Source organism: Convolutriloba macropyga, chromosome 3 (genome assembly GCF_964194025.1).
Source record: "Convolutriloba macropyga chromosome 3, txConMacr16.3, whole genome shotgun sequence".
Lineage (NCBI taxonomy): Eukaryota > Metazoa > Xenacoelomorpha > Acoela > Convolutidae > Convolutriloba > Convolutriloba macropyga.
In genome coordinates this window covers 32,279,490-32,298,977 of record NC_134470.1, presented here as the reverse complement: position 1 = coordinate 32,298,977, position 19,488 = coordinate 32,279,490, and the positions used below count along the sequence as shown (strand labels likewise).

Below are 19,488 nucleotides of genomic sequence, written 5' to 3'. Positions count from 1 at the left end.
TGATCAGACTTTCCAGACCAAAGTGACCACTTTTTAGACCAAAACCAGACCTTTATCCAGACTATAGTGCGCTTATGATCAGACACAAACTCAGACCATTGTCCAGACTATAAACAGACCATGATCGGACCATCTTCAGACCATGGTCCAGACCTTAATCAGACTATGATCAGACTCAAGTGCGCTCAAAATAGTCTGATCAGAGTAAGATTTTAATTATGAACAAATCTCTTAAATTTGCTATAATATATTCATTTCATAAAAACTGGTGTTTGCAGTATTAGAAACATCTAAGGAAAAGCCAATTCTGAAAGTATTGCTAATGAAAACGAAACCGAACTGTTGAGGAAAAAAATTATTTACTATTCCCCTTAGTTCATATTTCTGACTCAATGGATGAACTTAGAAAGCTTTCCACAAGAAACGTTGTGGTCTTCAGTTAATCAAAATTTCTTCTTGAGGGGACCGGCCTTTGCTATCAGCTGGACTCCTCGTTTTTGATCAGAGTCATCGAACTTTTGATGAGTCTCTGATCGGAACACTGCTTTATTGTTGCCTCTTGTTAGAGCCAACATCCCTCAATAAAAAAAACAAGAAAAAAATGAAAAAATAAAGCACCAAAAAATAATAAATTGATCAGACTCAAGTGCGCTTGAAACGGCCTCTGATCAGACTCAAGTGCGCTCGAAACGGCCTCTGATCAGACCGAACCCAGACCATGGTCCAGACTAAAAAGACTATGATCAGACTTTCCAGACCGAATTGATCTCTGATCAGACCAAACCCAGACCATGGTCCAGACTAAAAAAGACTATGATCAGACCGTCCAGACCGAATTGACCTCTGATCAGACCGAAATCAGACCATGGTCCAGACTATTGTGCGCTCGAACCGCTTTCCAGACCCTGTAATTTCGGTCTGGAAACACAGGGGTGTGCGCTCGATTGGGTCTGATCATAGCTCAATTTGGGTCTGGACCAAAACCTGGGTATGAATAAACCGAGGTATGCTGTAAAGCGTTTTTTGATCAAAATGAGACAAAAATTGTACTATGTAAGCATACTTTTTAACGCTGGGATCTTCACTTTGTTTTCGGTCTCTGGCGAGGACTACAGACATTGCAGAACACCTATCCTGCAAGATTCGTACTAACTTGTACTAAGTGGTCCAGTTATAGTACGAGTTAGAATGAATCTTCCAAGAAAACTATTCTGTCGTAGTAGATAGATAACTTAATCTTTCAAGAACTTACAAGATTTAATTTTCATCTTGTAAATGGTCAATTTTGTTAGCATCCCCATCCTTTTAAATGTCGTTCTATAGCAGAACGGCACTACTGCGGGAATTAACACGTGGTTAAAAATCAAAAATTTTTGTCCAAACTTTTTTTTGCATGAAATCAATTTTTCTCTCGAGCCTAAACACAAAGTTTCATATCAAATCTAGCAATGATAACGTATTTGAATGCGTACTAAGTTAGTACAAAGAATCTTGTAGGAAGCTTGTTATCTTGTAAGAAATTGCAAGTCTCGTACTAATGAGAGCCAATACTTGCTTAATCTTGTTTTGGTACGAAGTTTTAGTACGAAACGTAATAGGGAATGTGAAATCGTACCAGAGTAGTACAAGAAATTGTAATCTTGTAAAAACTTGCGAGTTTCGTACTGAAGGAAGTATTATCTTACAATTTTTTTTCTAAGTGTTAGCAAGAGCCGAACTAAGAATACTTATCTTGCAAGTTCTTGCAAGAAGCATAATTATCTTGTAAGTTCTGTTTAAAAAGTTATATGATCTTATAAGAATAAGTACAACCCGGATGGCGAGAAAAAATCGGAAAAATATGTAAGATAAGCGGTGAAGAGTTGGTTTTTTCACCGCTAATTTCGAACATATTTTGCGTTGAAATGCGGTGAATGCGGTGAAATTATGTAAGTTCACCCGCTAGATTAAGCGGTGTACTTACAAAAATTCACCACTTTTCACCGCTTACTACAAGTTACCGTCCTTGTACGGATTCGAACTTTTCACATCCCGAATGTCAGCCACTTCTTCTTCCACTGCGCCACTTCTCACTAAAATCTTGAATATTTGTTTTGAATTTAAATCAAATTCATTCTCCTTTTATGTAAAACATACGCGTTGAACTTTGTAAGATAAGCGGTGAAATTACAAATTTTAGCGGTGAAATGTGGTGAATGCGGTGAAATTATGTAAGTTCACTGCTTACTCTAGTTCTGAAATTACTTAAATTCATTTGAAAAGTTTCAAAAAGATGTATGATTATCCGTGGGTAAATTTTCAGCGCGTCTTTAATAAATGTATCTTAACTTCGTTGAACAAAAGACAATTCGAAGCGTTTTCTAAGCGGGGAATTTATGTAAGCTCACCACTAAGTTAAGCGGTGAATTTATGTAATTTTATCGCATTCACCGCTTATCTTACATAATTTGGACAATTTTTTTCAAAGCGGTGAATTTATATAATTTCACAGCTAATTTCAGCGGTGAAATTAGGTAATTTCACCGCTACCAGGCTATAAAGGTTTTTTCACCGTTTTCACCGCCTGACTTATGTAATTTCACCGCATTCATCGCTTATCTTACAAAATTTTCCGCCGTCACCGATTATCTTATATAATTTTGCGTTGAATGGTGTTGACACCTCGACCCGGGAAATCTTGCAAGATAACTATTACTGTGTGACTGGGGAAATCGACTGTGTTGCCAATGATTAAAATCAGGAATGTGGAAACAATATTAATTACCGCTGTGGTCAGCAAAATAAGAAAAAAAGATAATTCTAAATTCTGTAATACTCCATTGTTTAATGCAAATTTCGCAGTACTACCCCTCAAACTAAGATCCCAGATGGAGAAAGTTTCTGTCCAGACCATCTTCGAGCACCTGCAGATTTATTGCGAGCGCTGAAATTCAATCGCCAGAGAAAAATCCGAAGTGCAATGAGGTCTGCACATAATTATCAAAGCCATGACATTACGTGCGCAGATGACGTGTCCGTCTATAACGGTGCCATCAGACACAAATGCAAGCGGAAATCAAACTCAAAAGTCATTTCGAACATCTCTTGGACGGTCTGATCAGAGCTTATTTTGGCCTGCTCTTTGCAAAAGGAGATGTAACCAACCTGAGAGCTCGACGTGGTAAAATTTTTCAGTGCTGAACTCGTTAATTCCAAAACCAACATAAGCAGGCCAGATGTGTCCTGCATTTCTGATGTAAAGCACTTTTACTGTAGTGTCGTTAAGCATTTCGGCCACCACGTTGTGTGGTGCGGTTGGGTCTAGAACAAAATGATGATGACCGTAGAGGCCAAACTATAAATTTGAAAAAATCATTCTGTAGATTATGAGGTGAAAGGGAGAAGATATCAGGCTGAAATCGAATAGTTCGACTTAAGGAAGCAATTTATGTTCGTGTTATAGCAAAATGTTTAATATTTATATGATTACCCGGGTCGAGACGGGAAAATAATCTCTGATCAGACTTTCCGGACGGAAACTAACACTGATAAGACTTTCCAGACCCAGGTTCTGTTCATACTCAAGTGCGCTCGAAATAGTCTGATCAGAAAACAATTTTGCTTAAGAAAAAATCTCCTAATTTTGCTATAATATATTCATTTCATAAAAACTGGGGTTTGCATTATTTAATTCATCTAAGGAAATAACAATTATAAAAGTATTGCTACAAAAAACGAAACCAATCTGTTGAGAACAAATGATATTTAGTATACCGTTTAGTGTATATTTCTGACTAAATGGATGAATTTAGACAGCTTTCCATTAGAATCATCGTGGTCTCCAGTTTATCAAAAATTTCTCTGATGGTGACCGGCCTTTGCCAACATGTCTCAGTAAAAAAACCAAAAAAAAAATGAAAAAAATGAGGCGCTTGAAATGGTCCCTGATCACACCATTTGCATTCGAAAACATTTCTGATCAGACCTAATTGCGCTCAAACCGTCCATGATCAGACTCAAGTGCGCTCAAATCCGCTTCTGATCAGACCCAAATGCGCTCGAACCGTTTATGGTTAGTCTCAAGTGCGCTCGAAAACGCCTATGATCAGACTTTTCAGACCAAACTGACCTCTGACCAGACCAACTTCAGACCATGAACCAGACTGTAGTGCGCTCGAACTTCCGTCCAGACCCTGTGATTTCTGTCTGGCAACACACGGGTGTGCACTCAGTTGGGTCTGATCATAAAGCAGTTTGGGTCTGCTACTCAACCTGGGAAGTACCTTATTTTCTCCTTTAAATCAAGTGTATTTCTTTTTTTAGCAACTGCCCATTTTTATAATTATGTGTTGAGTTTTTTACCGCAAAGAGAAAATTACGTTTTCAGTTTTGCTTTTTCAACTTGTGGATTGTTATCATACTTTAAAACATAGCATTACGTTTCTAACATTATGTTTCATTTTCAACAGAACGCTTATCTCTTCGAACCTTTTTTTTAGGTTTGTTCCAAGTCAAATGCGAAGAAATTGTAAGTTGTGTGGTTAACACTTAAAAGTTTCTAAGAGTATGTTGAACTTAAGAGAACTTGTAATTTTCTGGCGGGCAAACTTGCAAGACGATGCATTGCCTTGTGAAAACTTGTAAGAAGGGTTCTTGCAACTTAACCACCCCTACTCAACCTGGTTAACTAATATGTCATATTAAAATAAAACGAACTCTAACTAGGTCATTGAGCATTAAAAACAGATCATTTGAGATACTCCCGTATGCTTGGAAATTACTATATTAACTATAAAAAAAATATCTTAAAGAAACTTAAGTTTTACCAGGATCTTTGAAAATTTTGAAACACATTCAACACAAATCTATCCCACAAACCATTTGCATGAAACTAGCAGAAAATCTAAAGTAACGCTACAAGCCAGTGCCACTACAAAAAAAGTGGACAGTTCTTGGACAATGGTCAATAAATCGGCAAGAAGAGGATATGATTACGCATGAAAGGACAATTAACATAATTGTATAGATTATTGAACAATTGATTAGAGTGGATTATAGGATAATAAAAAATTATAATTGGTGTTATAGTTTACAATGCAATCGTTGTAAAATTCCGCAAATGTTCGCTATAATATTGTAAATTATTTCGGTTCATAACTATGGGAGGTAAGCAAAAAAATACACAACTGTGGGACCTAAAAACTTTTGAAAAGAGATTTGGGTTGGAGGGCTGATTTTTCTTAATTCTTGAGAATGGAACTAGTCACTTCGACTGCTAACGTCTAATTGTTACATCTTTAAGCATATATATATATATATATATATATATATATATATTTATATATATATATATATATATATATATATATATATATATATGTATATATATATATATATATATATATAAGTAGTAGTGAAATTGCCGGTATTTTAACGGGGGGACATGTGTGAAATTTGAAAAAATTTCCGAAAAATTTTCAATTTCTTTTAAAGTTTCTGGATCCTTTTTCTAGTCTAATGAGAATTATGAAGGACTGAAAAGCGAAAGTGGCTAACCTGATGAAATACTGAGGTAACGGAAGAATAAGATAGTTTAAAATTGATAAGTTTTACTTACAATGTAAGAAATTTAATAGTTTTGCGAGTCTGAGACCGCACAAGTGGTATTAATTTAATGGGTTTTATTGCCCATATGTTTGAATTAACAAGCAAGTGCGAAGTAATGAAATTGGAAGTTTGTTGAATTCCAAGCCTGGAGAGAGGTTTCAAGCACATTTCGAACTGAAAGTAGCGCATGAGAATGAAAGGGGGACAAAATATCGTGAAAAATTACTGAAAATTGAAGAAATTGGTGTTTAAAATTTGTCTGAAACTCGGCTAAAAAAGTGGATTTTTTTGCTTCATTACTGTGTCGGCAAACGCTTGATATGGGGGCCAATTGAATTTTGTGAAAATTACGGGTTGACAATAGTTTGAATGGTGCAATTAAGGTGTATTTTTGAAAACATTTTGAGCCAAAAACAGACAAAATTTTGAGAAAAAAAGTGCAAAAATTGCTGTTTTTTAGTAGTAAAAAGTTTTAAAAAATTTGTTTTGGCCGCAAATAAGCAATTTTTTATTTTTTGAAGAATGTAAAAATATATTAGGAGAACGTGCAAAAATTGATAGTTTTTGAGGTAAGAATGTTCAATAAAATGTTCTATGCTAGTTATAATGGAGTGGGCAACAAAGTGTTATAAGGTGAAAGTTTGCTCGAACAAAAAATAATGAGTAATTGGAAGTATTCAGTGTACAAGGTCTTTTTTAGTCTTTTACTCAGTGTAGAAGTCTTTTAACTTTTTCTGCTGAATTTGTGGATAAAAAAGTGTGTGTGAGATTAAGAACAAAAAAGGCAAGAGTTTGACAATTTTGCCGGCGAGTAACCCATTTATGTTTCTATGAAAACTTCTTTGAAACGTTCATTTATGATTTCACTACATGGTAGACAAAACTTGGGTGTGGCAACCATAAAACTAGGCTGAAATTCAGTTTGAGTTCTCTTTTTAACATATCTGTGCAATCGACGATGTAAAGCCAAAGTGAGGAAAAGTGCTCTTAAATAGTTTTATTGGTGTTGCATTATCTTTAGAATTCAATTCAAAGCAAGCCGCTTTTTTTTCAATTTCTCTTGCAGTGTAATGATACCATTTAGAGTGTATTTCTTGTCCACAACAGAAACAAAGTTATGACTGAAAAATTTTCTTTTCAAGTTAGTAGTGAGTTTTACCACGAAATTTTGTGCTCTAGCAAACGAATTGTTGTTGCTTCAGTGAAAACATACAAAACAACGGAAGCATATATTACTCTACGACTCTTTATAAAGATTCCATGGAATTTCTTTTAACCAAAGAAAAAATTTCTCAGCTGCTGAACTCGATCTTCTCGAAAAAAAAACGATTCAAGATCTATCGTCTCGAGGAACAGCAAAGAAGTGTAAACGAAGGCAAGGATCTGATTGTGCAAGTGATCTTGAAGAAAGACCTCAGTACAAAGGTGGAAGAGGAAAAAAATCACGACAAAATATTACAAATAAAGAAAGTGAAAGTGACAACGAAAATTCATTACCAAAATGGTTGAGCGCAAACCGGAATATTTTCATCAGTTTGCCAAACAATATCATTACTTTATTTGTCAAAGTGAGCCTATAATTGACCATACAGTAACAAAGAACTTCGCCTACAGCCTGCATTTGAATGACAATTTTTGTGAAGTACCTGGATTTCATTAACATGTTATTGCCTGCAATGATCAACTTCCTGATTCTTTCAAGTCTTTAGCATCCAAATCATTCATTATACCTTGTCTCTTTACCTGTTTCAAACTACTTAGTAAATCAAATTTAATAAATACAATTGTTTCGTGGAGAAATAATAAACAAAACTGACGAAGCGGTGAACAACAAAGAGCAACACCAATTGAACTTTGCAAACTCTAAGAGAAAACTACCTAACGTTGACTGTGTTTTTACCAATAGTGTTCAAACTCAAACTGATTTTTTGCCTGCTTGTAAGATTGATAGATTCAATAGTATTTATATTGGGGTTTGTACGGTGAGCTTTCCAAAATACTTGATATATTAAATACTGGCTATGGTTATTTGCATGTTGACATTAGTTTGATTTTGATAAGTTTTAATGTTGAATCGAAATCTTCTAATTAATAATTGTCTTCTTGGTTGCTTTTGAAGAAAGATTAGAGCAAAAAAAATTATTTAAAATTGTTAAAGCATATGATTAGCGAAGCGTAGCAAATCATTATCGTTCATATTAAACAACAAAGGGTATCCGTTACCAAACATCACATGCGCAATAAAAATGCAAAAAATCCACAGAGTTTTGAAATTTGATTTTGAACTGGCTTAAGTTTGAGTACCTGAGTTACTTCATTGTAAAACTGTACAAGACGGGAATACAATATTTGGTAGTTTTGTATCGGGATTCCAAGCGGGTCAGGCAAATAATCTTTGTTTTCGTGAAACAAAATAGCCATAACATGACTTCCTACATAGTGCGCTGGTGAAGCATTAACTCTGATAAAACCTTCTCTCGTTGGCTTTGGGAAACTGTCCGCTGCAAAATCTCTATATAAATATTGTTTCAAATGAATACACTTTCCCAACAAATATCGTATTTCATCATTATCCATTGGTGGGGTAGGTGACAATTGAGTTTTTTTCGCCTTTCGTTCCAAATTAACATAAAACGTTGATCTTCTTTCGCCCAGAGATAAAACTTCTACGTTGGCCGCCAATGCTCCGTAAAATTTACGTTGAACCGAAAATGAACAATTTGTAAGTTCTGGATGAATGAAGTCATGAGATGCCTCTTGCGTTGAAGTTAAATCAAAACCTAGAATAAAATGATTCAGATAATTGTCCAGAGTTATGTCGGGCCGACTTTTGTCAAGAAAATCCAGGGCTTCCAGAGTTTTGAATTAAATGCGGTGGTTAAAAGTTGTTGAGACCGGAGTTCCAACAGTAGGTTGATCATTTCTACGAACAACAATTTGGCTCAAATTGAGTTTCTGGTAGTGAAAAAGATTAACGTGATTAGTTCCGAGGTAAGCTTGATTTGTTGCCATTGCAATTATCATACGTCGTACTGGTTCTTTTGAGAAAAAATCCTCATGGCTCCAACTTCTTATTCCAGTTGTAGCAAAAAAAAAGTTCGTGGCATTTTTTCTGTATAGCGATACACGGCATGTGTTTTAGTAGAGTTTTCTCAATTGCCGTCAAAACTTGATCCGCTATTAAGCAACAAGAGCTTATCTGGCCGCTACGTTGTCCGCGCGACCATCGGTTTCATCAATTCTAGCTGGCTTATCCTCATAATAATATCCCTGACAAACTAGCCATTTGTTTTTTTGCAGGCAGCTTTCCTGAAGAAAATTCCGTTTCAATGAATGCTTTTTGCGCATAGTTTCCGTTTGTGTTGGAAATTTTAACACCGTTACCAGATACAGTGCATTCTGAAAATGAAGAATGTAATGCGTTGTTGCTTGAGTACGGCGCGTCTGTATTTGCAGCGTCAGTTCCTGTCCTTAAATGGCCGTCATTGTTCTGGGAGATTTTGCAAATAATTTTATGGAGAAGTTTTTGTGAATCTATGATAATGTTCCTATCACACAAAAGTTCAAACTCATGTATTGAACCATCAGGAGAATATGATGATCCCCCTTTTTTGAGTAAAAGCATTGTCAAAAGTAATAAGCAGAGGCTATTTTTCATATAAATCAAGTGTGGTGTGTTTTGCCTCTGCGGGCAGTAAAATGGTAATCATTTTGAACTTTAGAAAGGAAATTTGACCGGCTTCTCGGCAAAGGCTTCTTCTTACGAATGACTTGTTTTGGCTTTTGACCGTTGGTTTTCAATTCACACATTCTTCCTGTTTTTGATCCGTCAACTTGTTTTCTTACAATTTTTGCACAGTCGACATTATTGCTTGTCTTCGTTTCTTTTTCTTTGTAACTACTTCTACCAGCTCAGGAGCTGCCTGAACAATTAATTCACGTCAAATCCCTTTGGCTACAGGCCAGAGAAACTTTCTTGCAATCGGTAATGCAGCTCTGCCAATACCTGTTGCTAAAGCCCCAAAACCACTTCCTCGTTGGCTGTAATGTCCTGAAAAGTATGGTGACACTGATTGCTGTTGATAGTAGGCTTCCATTTAGTCGAATTTTTTTAAATTAAAGTCAACATAACTTTTCCTGTTTTAGCGAATGGAACTAATTATCCGGTTTCTGTCCGCAACTGAATTTCAATTGACTGAAAATTTTTTGATAATATTAACTTTTTGTTTTCCAAATTGCTGAAAAGAACTCTGTGCGTTGGCTCTATTTCGCAGGGGCTACAGTTTTTCAGGCGTTGTTTTGAATCAGGGACTCGAATAAGAGGAGTTTTAGTGTCACCTACGTATTGATACTCAATTATGTTAACGTAAAAAAGAATCAGTTGCTTCACTGCACGCAAATCAAAAGGATAATCACCAGCGAAAATTTTTTCTTCGTCATCTGCCGTGGTCAGATTTTCACTTGATTTTTTTTTGCCGGGAAGATAATTTCACTTATGAAACTGGCCAATCCCCCTCCAAATTATTTTCTTCATTAAAGTAATTTTTGAAAGAAGACAAGGTGTTTTAAGGAAAAATATTCATAGAAGCTGATGAAACTAATTGAACCGTGAATTCATTCATGTTTTGTTATTTCACGACTATTGTCTCTAACTTTGACAAACTCTAACTCAAAAATTTTTCCTTTGACTGGCTTTTAGGATGCGTCAAATGAGACTAAAAGTAGGGGGATTTGTTGTAGGTATACCGTAAATCTCAAAAACTTCTTTGGTAAATGTTTGCTTGCATCCTTTTCTAATAGGAAGATCCGCTCTTTGATATTTGCGCAAAGTCTCCAACGTGAAACTTTGCTGGACGAACTAGTTTTGCAACATCATTAAAAATCAAAGATATTAAGTAAGTAACGTCTTTCTTTATCAATTAATTCGGCGTTAATTGCCCTACCCTGTTGACTCTAGAGTTAATGGTTTGTACAAAGCTCTGTAATTTATTAATATACGAGTATGTTCATTTGTCCCCTAAATACTTGTATATCACATTCTTGAGCGATCCTATATTTCATTCGGCAAATGCCAATTTTTATCTCGCTGAAAGTTTCATAAAATTCAATTTCATTTTTCTCACAGAGGGTGCTGAAGGAGCCCTTAAATTGTGTACCAGCATCTACCCACACTTTTTTAGGTTGCTTGTTCTTTATCATTTTCTTAAACGCATCTGATGCTGTTGTGGCGTACTTTTATTTTAAGGGTTCGACTCGTTGATAACGTGAGAGACAGCAGCCAACAAGTTTTTTTACATCCTTGTTCTCTTTCGCTAATTATCCACATAAGCCAAGTCTAGCGACCAACCTTGTTTGTGTCATATGCAATAACTTTCAGTGTTGAAAATCTTTTTCTATATTTCTTATGCTTTATGTGTTCATTTTGGTTCTCTACAAACAATTTACTTGGTTTCAGATTCGTGCTTTTTTGCAGATTTTTTACGCTTCCGTATGCTGCAGGACCTTTCGTATATTTTAACACAAGCAATTTTTCCTCATTCGTCGAAAGACTCCCAGTCCTTCTCCTCTTGCTGAGTTCTGTCTTCCTTTGAGGTTTCGAAACACTTCCGGCGTCTAAGCATTCCTCTGTAAGTAATTGGCTGGTTTCTTTCTGCTTGATTTTTTTGGTTCAATTTTTATTTCTTTTTCTGTTTGGTAACTCTATGAGTTCTTTTTCGGATCGCAATTTTAGCATTACTGTTGATCACCAAGTCTTCTTTTATGTTTAAAGACTCTAGAATCTTAAAATCATCTGGATTTTTTATTTTTTTAGTTGGTAGCTGCAAATCATAAAGAAAAATTGGTAACATCTACTCCTGTAGCTGTTCCGTCGACAATGAATTTTTCATTTTTGTCCCTAACAACTTTTTTATATTCTTTAATGAAGTTAACTATTTTTCCCTCCTGGTAAATTTTGCTGGCACCAGCATGCTGAGGTTTCAAAAGAATTTTGTCAGCATGTAATTTTGACAACTCAGTAGGATCAGTTGCTTCCCCTGTATCCAAAATTTCTTGGTTCTCTCTGTCAGTGTTATCATTTGGTCGCATACGGTTCAAAGAGCAAATTAGAGCACCTGTATGCTGAACTCTGGGATCATTTAGAATTTGTGAGGAATATGTTGCTCCTTCATAAACTGATTTTTGGGAATCAAAATAAACTCTTCAGCAGTTGACATTGCTTAACTCAAATGGATGAAACAAAATTTAATAATGAGTTGAATCAGTTTGAAACCGGTTTTTGTTAGTAACAGTGCTCGTCGTTTATCCGTTGATGATTTTATCTTTAAAACGCCTTCAAATATTTGTCTGTATTTTTCTAGATTTCTTACTTTCACTCTAACTTGGACCAGTAAAACATTTTGAACACATTCACACAAAACCAGTATAACATCACTGTCACAACTGCGCAAAGATTTCCTTAACTGTTTTGGCTGCAAATGCACCATTTGCTTCAGTTTAGATAAATTTTTCTCTTTCATTGTTTAGGGAAGTTGTTTCTGCTTTATTAGATGGAATATAGTAAACTGTAGGACCTGGCTCAGTAATATTTGAACAGTATCGAAAGCAACCAGAGGTTTTTGGATCAAGATCAATCGCGAGCTGATTTGAACAAAATGATGTGTGTTGTGTTCAAATCTATAATACGAGACGACTTGCTCTGTTGATAAAAGTTGCTTTTTTTATAAATAATTTTTATGTTTTGTGACGCCTGCAGTGGCCAATTTAAAAACTCTTTGACACTGTGAATTTCTTCGAACGAGTCGTCTTTTATCAGAAGACAGTTTGCAAGGCTATTCAAAAATTCTAAACTGGCGTAATTTTTAAACGAATCACCAAGTGTTTTCTCCATTTTGATGTATATCTGTTGCCTTTCTCTGTATAAAAATATAATGTTGTTAAATTTTGTTTAAAAGGTGTTTCCTCTCAGCATTTTGAAAATTAGCTCTATTTTGCCACAACCTAAAGGCCCTACAACGGCCATGAAGACCCTATCTTGCGTAGATAAATCTTATTCTTAATCCTCGATTTGGTAAAGTGTATCGCACTAAACTTGACAATATTGACATCCAAACTGATGTTTCTTCACAATTTGGTTTTGAAACGATTAACTTGGCAATTCAAAGTGATATTAGCAGTAAAAAAAAACAAACATTTGAACGAAAAACACAACTTCTGACCGTGGCATCGTTGTTTGGTTACAAAATTTTAATGAAGATTCGCTGCTACTTTTTTTTCAAAAAAACTTTCTTCTACAACAGCGTCAACTTGTTCAACTGTTACTCCTTCCATCTGAAAAAATAAATTATTTAAAAAAATGTTTTGAGAAAAAATTCACTCTACATGAAACATTTCATAGAATTGAACTCATTAGAAAAGATTTTCATATGAACCATAAAGCAATCAGAGAGTCTCTCAGTTATGTCATAATGAACAATTTTGTGAACTTTTTCTTTCTTTACCAAGTGTTGAATCTCTTTTGGCAGTGAAGGGTCGTTCTTGTCTATTTCTTCACCAACCGGGTGCTTCGACATCAGTAAGAGTCTCGAAGGACAGACTCTGGTTAGAGTTTTTGACATTTTGCTTCCTCCACTGAAGAAAATGTTCAATATAACATACTAAACGAGTAAAAGAGCAAATTTTGTTCTCTGTGAGCAACAATTTGCCTTTTCTCTGTTAAAATTTGTTTCCGGTTTTTTATGGTATTGTCTTTGGAAATTGAAAGACTCAGACTCCCGTTCATCGTAATCAAGGCACAAATTGTTGCAGTCGGTGACAAGGGTGCTTCCACTTTTGTCAATTCCTCTCTCATTTGTCATTGAATTAATTGTGTAAGATATATATAAGGGTAGTTTCCTGTGTCCCACTCATTACCGTGCAAATTTCTAGTCAACCAACTGAAAGATTGCTCTTGTTGAGTTCTTAACTCACTATAACTTGTTGGAGGTAAAAATGACACGCAGTCCAGATAATCCTTGGTGCAAAAACCCAGTTCCTAAACAAAAAAATTTCTTATGCTTTGTGTGGTCATTTTGGCTCTCTACAAACAATTTACTTGGTTTCAGATTTCTGCTTTTTGCAGATTTTTTATGCTTCCGTATGCTGCAGGACCTTTCGTATTTTTTAGCACAAGCAAATTTTTTCTCATTCATCGAAAGTCTCCCAGTCCTTCTCCTCTTGCTGAGTTCTGTCTTCCTTTGAGGTTTCGAAACACTTCCGGCGTCTGAGGATTCTTCTGTAAGTAATTGGCTAGTTTCTTTCGGCTTGATTTTTTTTTGGTGCAATTTTTTCTTTTTTTGTTTGGTAACTCTATGAGTTCTTTTTTGGATTGCAATTTTAGCATTACTGTTGGTCACCAAGTCTTCTTTTATGTTTAAAGGCTCTAGAATCTTAAAAGCATCTGGATTATTTATTTTTTTAGTTGGTTGCTGCAAATCATAGGGAAAATTTGTAACATTTATTCCTGTAGCTGTTCCGTCGACAATGAAATTTCCATTTTTGTCCATAACAACTTTTTTTATTCTTTAATGAGGTTAACTATTTTGTCCCTCCTGGTAAATTTTGCTGGCACCAGCATGCTGAGGTTTCAAAGAATTTTGTCCGCATGTAATTTTGACAACACAGTAGGATCAGTTGCTTCCCCTGTATCCAAAAGTTTCTTGGTTTTCCCTGTCAGTGTTTTCATTTGGTCGCATACGGTTCAAAGAACAAAATAGAGCACCTGTATGCTGAACTCTGGGATCATTTAGAATTTGTGAGGAATATGTTGCTCCTTCATAAACTGATTTTTGGGAATCAAAATAAACTCTTCAGCAGTTGACATTGCTTAACTCAAATGGATGAAACAAAATTTAATAATGAGTTGAATCAGGTTGAAACCGGTTTTTGTTAGTAACTGTGCTCGTCGTTTATCCGTTGATGATTTTTTCATTAGAACGCCTTCAAATATTTGTCTGTATTTTCTAGGTCTCTTACTTTCACTCTATCTCCGACCAGTAAAACATTTTGAAGACCTTCACACAAAACCAGTAATCACAACTACGCAAAGATTTCCTTAACTGGTTTGGCTGCAAATGCACCATTTGCTTCAGTATAGACATATTTTTCTCTTTCATTGTTTAGAGGAGTTGTTTCTGCTTTATCAGATGGAAGATAGAAAACTGTAGGACCCGGCTCAGTAATATTTGAACAGTACCGTAAACAATCAGAAGTTTTTGGATCAAGATCAATCGCGAGCTGATTTGAACAAAATGATGTGTGTTTTGTTCAAATCTATTGCACGAGACCACTTGCTCTGTTGATAAAATCTGCGTTTCTTTAAATAACATTTATGTTTTGTGACGCCTGCAGTGGCCCATTTAAAAACTCTTTGACACTGTAAATTTCTTCGAACTAGTCGTCTCTTATCAGAAGACAGTTTGCAAGGCTATTCAAAAATTCTAAAGTGGTGTATTTTTTAAACGAAACACCAAGTGTTTTCTCCATTTTAATATATATCTGTTGCATTTCTCTGTATAAAAATATAGTGTTGTTAAATTTTGGTTAAAATGTGTTTCCGCTCAGCATTTTGAAAATTAACTCTATTTTGCCACAACCTAAAGGCCCTACGACGACCATGAAGACCCTATCTTGCGTAGATATAATCTTATTCATAATCCTCGATTTGGTAAAGTGTATCCAACTAAACTTGACAAAATTGATATCCAAACTAATGTTTCTTCACAATTTGGTTTTAAAACGGTTGACTTAGCAATTCCAAGTGATATTAGCAGTAATAAAACAAACATTTGAACGAAAAACACAACTTCTGACTGTGGCATCGTTGTTTGATTACAAAATTTCCATGAAGATTTGCTGCTATTTTTTTCACAAAAAACTTTCTTCTACAACAGCGTCAACTTGATCAACTGTTACTACCTCCATCTGACAAAATCAATTTTTTTAAAAAAATTGTTTTGAGAAGAAATTCACTCTACATAAAACAATTCATAGAATTGAACTCATTAGAAAAGTTTTCCATTTGAACCATAAAGCACTCAGAGCGTCTCTCAGTTATGTCATAATGAACAATTTTGTGCACTCTTTCTTTCTTCACCAAGTGTTGATTCTCTTTTGGCAGTGAAGGATCGTTCTTGTATTTTTCTTCACCAACCGGGTGCTACGACATCAGTAAGAGTCTCGGAGGACAGACTCTGGTTTGAGTTTTTGACATTTTGCTTCCTCCACTGAAGAAAAGGTTCAATATAACATACTAAACGAGAAAATGAGCAAATTTTGTTCTCAGTCAGTAACGATTTGACTTTTCTCTGTGAAAAATGGTTTCCGGTTTTTTATGGTTTCGTCTTTGGAAATTGAAAGACTCAGATTCCCGTTCATCGTAATCAAAGCGCAAAATGTTGAAGTCGGTGACAAGGGTGCTTCCACTTTCGTCAATTCCTCTCTCATTTGTTAACCAGTTGAAAAAGAATATGGCCTTTTCTTTTGCACAATGCTTGTTGAAAATGTTTTTGCCCTTTGAATGAGTTTGACAGTTTTTTGTAAAATAGTTCAAAGATATTGAAGGACACGCCAGTGAATTCAGATCAATAATAGAGCACTCAAGCAAATCTGACAAAAATTTTACATTTTCCTCTCCCTTAGCGTAGAATATTGCACCCAGATACCTCAAGCAAACGCATTGAATTATTTGTGTAAGATAAATATAGGGGTAGTTTCCTGTGTCCCACTCAATGCCGTGCAAATTTCTATTCAACCAACTGAAAGATTGCTCTTGTTGAGTTGTTAACTCACTATAACTTTTTGGAGGTAAAAATGACAAGTAGTCCAGATAATCCTTGGTGCGAAAACCCAGTTCCTTAACAAAAAAATTTCTTTTCTGTGACGAAACCCTTCAACGTCTAACACAACTGTTTTGCTTCTCAGCATTCCAATAAATGAAAAATTGACGGATAAAAAAACAAGCAAAACACTTTTTTATATACAAGCAACACAATATTTCCGACAAATGACTGCTAAAATAGTTGCTGCTTTTCCACGGAAGCATTTAAGAGTAACCATGTCCATGGTTATTTATTTCGTATATGAAACCACCTGCGTCGTGTAAAATAGCGTGCAAACGTTAAACTTTAGAGATGTTCAGGTATTTATCTACTGAAGAATTATCTATGCCGATAATGACAACGTAGGGCCTCAATTTTAGTGCTATATCAATATCGAACCCTTCAATTCCACTAAAATTTTCACTTGTAGCCAGAAAATAATTTAATCTTGCACTGTTGTTTGGGCATATTAATGAAACCGATAAATAATTTTCGTGGATTTTGTTTGAACAGCTTCTGCATACAATTGGTTTTTCAAGACGCATACCTTCTTTTCGCTAGCCTGGCTGTGCATTAAAATGATTGGAAACATAAGAACATGGATTACTGGTCATTGCGTTGGGAAAAAAGTTCATTAACAACAGACAAAATGGGATTTGATTTATTAAGCGCATTTTTAACCTTGACCATACAAAAGCAAATTCCTTGGAAACCGTTTCAAGATAAGGAAGAAATAAAAAAATGTTCCTAGCACCTGCTGCTCATAGTTTGTAAATATCCTCATAAATCGTTTATACAATACACAAGTAACCACACAAACACACACAATCACATGCACACAAAATGTATACACATAATGTTAACAAGACGCTATACTGTTGATTACTATTGATAAGAAGGTATTAAATACGTTCGATTGGTATGCAGGCACAAAAAGTATCGTGAAAGCAGTGAGGTCAAGTTTTGTTCCAAAGCTTAATAAACCCGCGAGTGTAACAAAACACTATTGCGAGAACAAACGTTAAAACCCAGACAATAACAAACCCTAAAGCCTTATATATGTTTTGATCTAAATAGCATTCCCCGTATCAACGCTCTTTGGTATTTGAACAACTTACTGCACTCATTAATTGCTCTAGGTAAAAATGTAACAAAATTGAGTGTGTACATGCAACATAGCTAACACGGAAAGATCAGAAACGTTGAACCGGATAGTATACTGAGGTTTAACTAAAATACAAGGATTTTAGTGTATTGAACTTGTGTGTAAAAGCTACTTGAGTAACCTTTTACAGCAAAAACGGAAGGAATTGATTGAACACGCCTTAATTTAAAATTATACTCTTTATTTCATAAATTTCGCTTCAACTTTCATTTGCTCAATTCCAAATTTTTTTTATCAGAACTGCTCCTGGATTCTGACAAAAGATTACTTTTGTTTAATTCGATTAATAAATTTCTACCATAACCAACAAAATTAATTCTAATGTGTCCTATAGCGATCATTCTGAAGGCGGAATCGACTCCTGACAGACAAACAATTGCTTATGAGACTTACATAAAGCAGTTTTTATCATTAAACAGCAGGATTATCAGTTAGATGAGTGGGTTACAGTGAATTACGTGGATGAGTCTATAGTGATTTTTGATTTTATTCAGTCATTTCGATTTGAGAAAGGCCTTATGAAAGGAGCTCAATACTTGCTGGACTTTGTACCGTCTTATGTCAGAGAGTTTGTATTTGACCCAGATACATTGGACGATGGAGTACGAACATTTTTTACGATTATGACGAGAATAAAATTCCGCTGTATGAAGATCATGAAGGCTACTGGAGATATCTTGAACTGGTTGAAAGCATTTGGAAAATGGAACCAGATATTGAGAGCCTAGAAACTTTAAGCGAACCACCAACACCTGCCATGGTTCAAAATATAGTTGCCTGTACACTAGAAAACAAACCTGAAAACAAACCAGTTGATGTTTCGAGCAGTAGAAGCCTTGCGACTCCACCCGTGAGAAGTGTTTCGCACCAAAGAAACGAAGAATCGACCTAAATTATGAAAACTGAATCAAACTTATTCCTCTGTCGATATTGTTTGTTGTGTGTGTGTGACATTCTTTTGTGAAGCTAACTCTATAAGATTTGTCTATTTTATGATTGAGTTCTCAGATTATTCAGCTCAATTCAAGTATCAAACTCAAGCAAAAAAAGCACTTCATATTATTCGTGGTAAAAGCCACTACTATCTTGAAAGGAAAATTTTTCAGTCATAACTTTGCTTCATTTGTGGACAAAAAATACACTCTAAATGGTATAAACACGCTGTAAGAGGAATATAAGAAAGGCAGCTTGCTTTGAATTGAATCGTAAAGAAACTGCAATAACAATAAAACTATTTAAGAGCACTTTTCCTCACTTTGGCTTTACATCGTCGATTGCACAGATATGTTAAAAAGAGAACTCAAACTGAATTTCAGCCTAGTTTTATGATTGCCACACCCAAGTTTTGTCTACCATGTAGTGAAATCATAAATGAACACTTCAAAGAAGTTTTCATAGAAACATAAACGGGTTACTCGTTGGCAAAATTGTCAAAATCATGCTTTTTTTGTTCTTAATCTCTCACACTTTTTTATCCTCAATTTCAGCAGGAATAATCAAAATGACCCTGTACACTGAATACTGTACAATTGGACGTCAGCTTTTTTAGCCGATTGTTCTTCTATAACATTTGGTTTGCAAAATAGTGATAATTTTAACTAAAAACTTTAAAATTATCAAAAAAACTTATTCAGCACCCAGTTAACCACTTTTATTTGTTTCGACAAGCTGTTAAATAAAAAAAATTCATCATAAGTTGCGTTGCAACTAAGAGACAACACTTTATTCTACATTCTTTGCCCAAGAAATATCAATTTTTTCACTTTTTTTGTCAAAAAACGCCGAAAAATGACAAAAAACTAACAAAAAGTAACATACAAACAACACCCCATTAATCATTATTAATTTTTCAAGCGATCTTTCACCTTATAAAACTTTGTT

General features: G+C 35.1%; 1 protein-coding gene across 3 annotated transcripts in view; it reads right to left on the bottom strand.

The window, feature by feature from the left end:
* LOC142337013 (uncharacterized) overlaps positions 1-19,488 on the bottom strand; it is a 70,869-nt gene that overhangs the window by 46,973 nt on the left and 4,408 nt on the right. For 2 of the 3 annotated variants that reach the window (XM_075386028.1, XM_075386030.1), the window contains one exon: positions 3,145-3,300. The exons of the other annotated variant lie outside the window; for it this stretch is intronic. In XM_075386028.1, coding sequence (XP_075242143.1) covers positions 3,145-3,300 — 156 coding nt within the window. The remainder of the gene's footprint in view (positions 1-3,144; positions 3,301-19,488) is intronic. 3 annotated transcript variants of the gene reach the window in all.